This window comes from Acipenser ruthenus, chromosome 8 (genome assembly GCF_902713425.1).
Source record: "Acipenser ruthenus chromosome 8, fAciRut3.2 maternal haplotype, whole genome shotgun sequence".
NCBI classification, from domain to species: Eukaryota; Metazoa; Chordata; class Actinopteri; order Acipenseriformes; family Acipenseridae; genus Acipenser; species Acipenser ruthenus.
In genome coordinates, this window is record NC_081196.1 from 29,429,899 (window position 1) to 29,438,136 (window position 8,238).

General features: G+C 36.9%; 1 protein-coding gene across 1 annotated transcript; it reads left to right on the forward strand.

The window, feature by feature from the left end:
- Positions 1–2,111: 2,111 nt before the first annotated feature.
- Positions 2,112–8,238, forward strand: LOC117406503 (E3 ubiquitin-protein ligase TRIM56-like). Its single transcript, XM_034010581.3, has 2 exons — positions 2,112–2,328; positions 6,086–8,238. Exon 2 carries the CDS (start codon positions 6,103–6,105, stop codon positions 7,222–7,224), a length of 1,122 nt encoding a protein of 373 aa, XP_033866472.1. The 5' UTR covers positions 2,112–2,328; positions 6,086–6,102; the 3' UTR covers positions 7,225–8,238.

Here is an 8,238-nt window from a genome sequence, read left to right on the forward strand (position 1 = left end):
TGTGCTGCATATTGTTTAACTGCCCCCATAAAGGCTAGGTTGCAACAGATTTCATCTGTGACGTAAGCCAGATTTGAATTCAGGCCTCCTGAGGTTGAAAAAGGTTTAAGATAAAGCTTGTAGATAGAAAACACTCTGGAGAGAGGCATGAAGATATGAGATGGAGAAAAAGCCTAATATGAACAAAGTATAACATTTGCCAGCTGACAGGCTAAATATTCACTGAGGAGAGCTGAGGTCTGAGGCACCATGCCCAGCTCTTTGATAACAGTTTTGTTTGTTTATCTGTGATAGCTGTACATTTTTTATTAACATCCACTAACATCACGCAGAAATTTGAAGGGTGGAATTAATTTAGTGAGATGTTGTTGACAGCGAACACTGTTGATAAATTATAATTGGGAATAAATGCTTGTGGTTTCCATATATTAGTATTTACTACAAATTCAAAATAATTCTGTGAGATAGTTCTCTATATTTGCTACAAAATTGAGATTACTAAGATTAGTACCACATTCATGTTATTGATTTTCTACCAGTTTTGTCAGTTAACACTGCAGAAACCCATTGAGTGTGAAATAATGTCTTATCCAGTCATTCTACATTCATTCACCTGTCACAGTATTTAATGGTGAGTAGTATATTAATATCAGAGGAAATTGTACAAGTCTATGCACTGGGCAAATATGTCACTTCACTTTTTCTCAGTCTTCTAAAGTCACATCAAATTGCTCAAAAATGGAGTATGTCATGAAAATATATGACATAGCCTACAGTATTTATGACATGGATGAACGCAGCAATACTAAACAAATCTCTGGGCAAGGTTGTTATCCTTCCACCTCATCTTATCTAAGTAAAAAGTTTACTTACACAGTAAAATATTTTTTTATTTTGTGAATATCAACATTTTGTAAATAGTTTGTCTTAAATGACACTAAATGTGCTTAGCAGTAGAATATTTTTGCTTTGGAGTCAGAATGAAAAAAAATTAAAGATCGGGTCAAAAAATATCCAATCAGAATGGTATCACATGGCATAAGGCTGCTCACCATTCCATTCCAGCAGTAGTTTAAATCTTGCACATTCTATACAGTATATTCTTCAGTTTGGCTGTAAGGCAAGCAAAAATCCCCTGCTGATTTATTATAAAATTTACTTCTCCTGACTGAAGCAAGTGGACTGGAGCGTACCCAAGAAACCCAGCTCACAGCACTTCAACAACAGTGGTCTGTGACGGGAAGCTTCCAAATATATTTTTATAGGGGCTAAATGATTAAATAATACATTTATTTTCAACCAAAAAAAACTATATTTTCTTACTTAACTTTCTTTACATCAAGGTTTTTTTTTCACTGTGCTTGAGGTCCCCAACCAGAATCTTTTCGTCTCAACCAGAGCCAGTTGCTGCTCCAGATAAGTTATTCACTATGTTTCACAACTCTTTTACCACTGAATCCGATGTATCTGAGAAACCGGGTTGTGAAGCTGTGAACAGGCTGGCTGCAGGGGTGACGTCAGACCAGGATTATAAATCAAAAGGTTGAACAAAACAAAAACACTTTGTAAAATAAAGTACAAAGGTCACTTTTGAAATCAGGACTTAAAGGATATGTTGTAGTAAGAATATTTCTGTTAAGAAAGGGGAACAATGGTCAAAGGTGCTTTGCACTGTTGATGGATGGAAAATGACACCTGTGCCTTCTGCCAGTTCTGCTTTTTGGGTCTTCCAGTCCTGGGTTTGTCAATTACAGATGATGTGTCTCTGTACTTGTTGATTAATGCTTCGGATACCACACCTTGAAAATCGAGTGATGCAAGCTATTTCACTTATTGTTTTTCCTTCTTTATGCAAGTCTAGGTTGTTATAATAGTAGAAAACACTAGTGCAGGCTTTGAGTAAATTGTTGATGCTCATAATGCATCAGAAAAAAAAATGCAACATCTAAGATTTTTGCACAACAGTGTACATTTCCAAATCATAACAAATACATTTACCAGCAGGCTCTGCCCTGCCACATATTTACATTCCGGGATCTGTCTTGCCACACCTGCAATAAAAAGACTATTGAGCTGGCATCCAAGTTCAAAAGACTCCCTTGACTCACTAATACACAGAGCAGTAATTTGTGATTCACGGATTTCACTGCACTTTGCTCGGAAGGTAGAGGAGTATCAATTCTTCTGAAACGAAAGTAATTCCTTGCATATTGTAGCTGTTGTAGGTAATTATTATTCAGGCAGCAGACTCACTGACAGTACACCTACTTCTTGCATATTCTGCTTTGTGTTGGTGATTGCTGCTGTTTCACTGAAGAAAACAACACGGTAAGAGCTGAGTTCGTTTTTATTTTTTCAGTTTTTAAGTATTTGATTTGTCTGTTTGGTTTGGCAGTGAGCTACAGCAAAATCAATAGGGTTTTCTATCCTAGGAGAGAGAATTCAATTGAGTATTACTGTATATTTAGAGAAAGGAATGGAATTATCTTTCATACACAAATGTTCTATGACTAATCTAGCAACCTGAATAAATAAATTATACAAACTTTGCAGATGAGCTTTAACTGGAAAATGTGCAAGTGAGAAGTAGTTATATTTTCACTGAAGGCTTGCGTGTATAAATTGTAACAACTTTGCAAAGCTTTCAGTAGCTAAAATGAAGGTCAGGGTGAAACAAAGTTTAACAACGTCTTGAGCATATTGTTTTCAAAAAAAGCTTTGGGCGCAGCTGTGGACAGAATGTGCTTTGTTTATTAGAAACAGGAACAAGCCCTCGACATAGGGGAAGTGTGAATGACAAAGAATATATAAGAGACTGGGCTAGGACTGAGGAGTGAAGCTAGCAGATAGGGGCAGACCAGACCAGGTATATCCAGATGTTGGGCTGAGCCACTTCTTCCCAGCAAAGGTCTGCTCATACTGTGTCTTGTAAAAGACAGCTACAATGTATCAGACTAGATATGTGTTAATGGGACTGTGTACTTGGGGGCTCATAATCAAGCATTAAATGACCAAGATGTAAAACCTGTTGATTTGCATGCTTTGAATTAATGTGTGTACTAAGTTTGATGTGTGAATAAATTATATAGATTTGCGTGACTTTTTGGTGCATCTGGTTTTATTTTGTAGTGTCTGATTGAGGCCTGACCCATGGCTGAATGTGTGTGAGTGAACATCAAAGTATCATTTTTGTAACAAACTCAAAAACTGGTTGCTGTTTAACAAATGTAATCTTACTCTTACTACGTTTTCCGATGTCTTGAAAACATATTGGCTATGTTTACAACAACTTTCGGCACCCAGAATGGAATATTCTTTTTCAATATTTGTGATGTCATCATACTATAGTTTTCTTGATTTTAGAAAAGCCAGTGCCAATTTGATATGAATAACATAATTTCATGGGTCAAAATGTGTCAAATTCAGGGGACAAATTGAAGAATCGCCATCTTACTGAGAGACATACACTGCCTTATCACTTGAAATCCTGTTGCAAATCTCGTGTTCAGAAATGCTTTTCGTACAACTTGACAACAAACAAAGGCCAATGAAACTCTGTATCAGAAAAAAAGACAACGAGTGTCAGGCCCAGTGCTATATCAGTGCTTCATCTAGTCAAAAATAATTTCACAACAGACATCTCTGAATAATCTCAAAACAGGTTTATCTGTTTATACTGTACATTTTTTATACACACAACTGATAAATGCAATATACAAGCTGATATACAGGTAGTGGACAAAAAATTGAAACACCAATGTAAAGTCACTTAATAAGGCGTTGGGCCACAATGTATCCTGCTCTGTGGAGTTCTCGGTGGACCGTTTTTGATGAAACTGGCTGCTCACGCCCCAGGTTGAAATTTGCAGTCAATTGATCTGCAGTTGCTCGCCTGTTTTGCCTTGCACTTCGAATTAATGCACGGATATCACGATCCTGGAGTATGCGCTTCCGCCCACTGTTGCCCTTTGCTGATGATGTCTTTCCCTCGGAGTTCCATGCCGACATCACCTTAGACACCGTTGCTCGTGAAACATCAGCAAGTTGAGCTGTCTTGGTCACTGAAGCTCCTGCCAAACGCGCCCCAACAATCACCCCTCTTTCAAAGTCACTGAGGTCTCCTCTTGCAGCAATGCTAGCCATAATTATAGGCAACCAGGCCTGTCCAATATTTTTATACATGACCCTAAGCATGCTGGGATGTTATCTGCATAATTAACGCATGAGCCACACCTGTGTGGAAGCCCTTGCTTTCAATATACTTGGTGTCCCTCATTTACCCAAGTGTTTCCATTTTTTTGTCCACTACCTGTACATACCTTCTGAAATCTAAAAAAATGAGATGAGCTCTTTAATATATATCTATATATATATATATATATATATATATTATTATTATTTATTTCTTAGCAGACGCCCTTATCCAGGGCGACTTACAATTGTTATAAGATATCACATTATTATTATTTTTTTTTTACATTTAATTACATTATTTTTTACACATTATTTTTACATACAATTACCCATTTATACAGCTGGGTTTTTACTGGAGCAATCTGGGTAAAGTACCTTGCTCAAGGGTACAGCAGCAGTGTCCTCCACGGGGATTGAACCCACGACTCTCCAGTCAAGAGTCCAGAGCCCTAACCACTACTCCACACTGCTGCCCCATATATATATATATATATGCACTTCGGTTGTTCAGATGTTTATGTGACGTACTCAATAAAAAAATAAACTAATTACATCCGACTGTTTCTCCTTTCGTTATACTATTTACAGTGTTTTGAATACAGCCATCAGAAAGACTGCTGCGGGGCTTCTAGGTATGAGTATATCTCCGGTCCTTCTAATGTTAAACAATAGTGCAAATGGTGTTGCCCACTGCTACAATCTGCTGGATGTTGCAGGTAACAAGAAAGTTCATATGACATGTTCACATAAAATAAGATATATATATAATTCTTGATGACAAAAGTCAAAGGACGTAATATACTATGAAGAGTAGGGGCTCAGTTAATGTAAATGCTAGCCAGAGTTATTCAGGTATAGTCAGAAAGGCAAGACTAGCTGGACAATCACATTTATTATTATTATTTATTTCTTAGCAGATGCACTTATCGAGGGCGACTTACAATTGTTACAAGATATCACATTATTTTTACATACAATTACATTATTTTTTACACATTATTTTTACATACAATTACCCATTTATACAGTTGGGTTTTTACTGGAGCAATCTAGGTAAAGTACCTTGCTCAAGGGTACAGCAACAGTGTCCCCCAACTAGGATTGAACCCACGACCCTCCGGTCAAGAGTCCAGAGCCCTAACCACTACTCCACACTGCTGCCAGTCAATACCAAATTGGGGGTGATTTTCTCAGAAAACTAACAATTCAATTGACAAGAAGGTATGAGTAAAACATTCGTGCCAACTTGAAAATAGCCAATAACTAGCCAATAAACCCAGTCCTAAAGAGCATTTAATTTGAATAGCTTTTTAGATTTCCCCTGTAGTTTTATGGTGTTTGCAATCATTCTGAATAGTTTTGGGTTCTGTTCCTGCTAAATTGAATTGTTTTGAGATTGTCTTGACAAACTACTGGAACTGAATAGCCTTATTCCTTATTAAAATCCTGTAGCAATATGACCTTTTGTGGAATGAGGAAGGCTGTCCAGTTGAGTCCAGACATGTGATTCTCCAGACAAGCTCAAAGCCAAAAGTAAAGGCAGATTTAGACAATAACATTATTGTAGCACCAGAACCTAGAAACTCTTAGAACATCAGCAAACACTATCAAATAATACAGGGAATGTAAAAAAATCAATTTACATGATACAGTATTTGAAGCTGTGTGCGCTTTATCTACAGGTGCGCTTAGAAATTCTTGCCTGGATTTTCCAGTTTCCTTTATTAAGTTTTGTTGGATATGCACCTTCATCAAAAATAAACATCCCATATTATAGACCAATATAAAAATAAAAGTAATTTAAGAGTTAAAGGGACAAATAAAGCAGGTGTACTTACTTATTAAATAAATCATTACAACACTTTGCTTATGTTTACCGTTCTGTTCATAGGACACTGAACCAGAACCATGGCAACTGCAGATCCACAGCTTTCTGAGATGATTGAAGAAGAGTTTCTAAAGTGCAAGATCTGCTTTGAGCTGTACAAGACTCCTCGGATCCTGCCCTGCCTGCACTCCTACTGCGAGCAGTGTCTGGCGAAGATGTTGGAGAAAGGGCAAGGCACTATCTGCTGCCCTGAGTGCCGAACAAAGACATACGTTCAGGGCAACGTCAGTAATATCAAAACCAACTTCTACATAAAAGGTCTTCTGGACCTGTTTGAGTCCAAGAGGAACAAGGATGCGGTCTGCTCTGTGTGCCAGTCCTGTTCAGACACATTTATTCAGCTGCCCACTTTAGTTCGCTCATTTGACACAGAAGATATGGAAGATGAATTTGACCAAAACATAACAGGCATTGCAAGCTTTGAAAATGGGGATATTGTCATTGCTGATGAGAGTAACTCAATTGTAAAGGAATTTAGGCAAAATGGGAAGACAGTAGGTGACACTTCTGTGTCAGAGGAATGCTGCCCTTGCAGTGTCACTGTCTGTGGGGATACAGTTTATTTTTCTTCAACAACAAAGCTTTATAAGATCACCGGAGACAGCGATATAATTCAAATAAACAATTTGCGTGGGTCACAGACCAGTTATCCGATTGCCTCATACAAGGGCAAGTACATAGCCGTGAGCGAAGGGGCAGCATGCACCTTGTCTCTATATGATCCCAAAGGCTCCCTTGTGGATAGAGTTAAGCCTCATGGTTACCATGGTGGGAAGTTCATGTTTCTGGCAGTCAACAGTAGAGAAGAGTTTATTGTTACAGACAGTGCCAAGAAATGTATAGTGCTTTTTACAAAGACTGGAGAGATCATCAATGTGTGTTCGTCTGCAGGTTCTGGTAAATTTGTCCCATTCAGTGTCTGTGTTGATCACAGAGACAATATCTATGCAGTAGAAAGTGGGAGGATCATTCAGCTTTCACCCAAGGGGGAGTTTCAGAGAGTGTTTGTTGACTTTAAAGATGAGACATTCAGGCCAAAGCTTATAACTGCAGATGCCTTTGGACACCTCATTGTGACTGATAAGGAGGGGTCTATAAGGCTTTATAAAATTAAAACCTTTTCCATCAGGATGATTGAATAGACAAAGCAAATCAGAATCCCTTTAAAGACTTCATTAACCAACACAATTAATTGAATAATTTATAATCCCAATAAGAAAAAAAAAACTGTTATAAAGCTGTATTTAAATGCCTGTATAAGGTAATAATTAAAAAAAGATTTAAATATTGCTGTACTTTAATCTTTAACTGAATAGGCATTTTCTCACTGATCAAGGACCTCGCCCTGTAAACAGGAGGGGTCTCCATTTTGTTAATTCATTCCATTCCTGCTGATGCTTCAGGTATGTCTCAGGTATCACGTAATGTTTTAAAAGTTATTGAAGTGGTTGGGAATTTACATGATATTGCTAAAATGATACTGTGATTATGATAATGGGAATATTGAGTTGTATAATTACTCTGAGATGATGATGATGATTATTATGATTATTATTATTATTATTATTATTATTATTATTATTATTATTATTATTAATTTCGAGCTGAAGTCTAGTTTAAAACGGAGAGCTGCACTGCAATTGTTAATGAAAGTTTAAGATACAGTTTTAAAGTTTTGTGAAGTGGAGATCATTTTGCATATCTAGCGTTTTATTTTATTTAGTTTTAAATGTAAAAAATAAAATACTGTTTGTCTGTATGTTTTGGAAAATTAGAAAAAATGTAATTCAAGTGCATTTCATTTAAACTATGTCTGTGTAAGCTAGCTGAGCTGAAACTGCAGGTGCATACATTTACAATGTAGCTATTTGGGGGGGGGGCCCACATCAGGATATAGTGCTTGCACTACGGTCTGTTAAATGTGACTAACAGGATTCCTATCTGATTTTCTTTCCTGATGTTTCTGTGGTCATACTACATGATTTATATTTACCAAAAATATTCTCAATTATATTGTAAATGTTGTGATTTGAATGAATGTACAACAAATGTGATGTTTTGTTAATTCATTCTATTCCTGCTCATTGTCTGAACTGCTTCATGCAAATAAATCTGAGTCCACTTCACATTGGTGATCAATGTAGTTATTTCTCTTA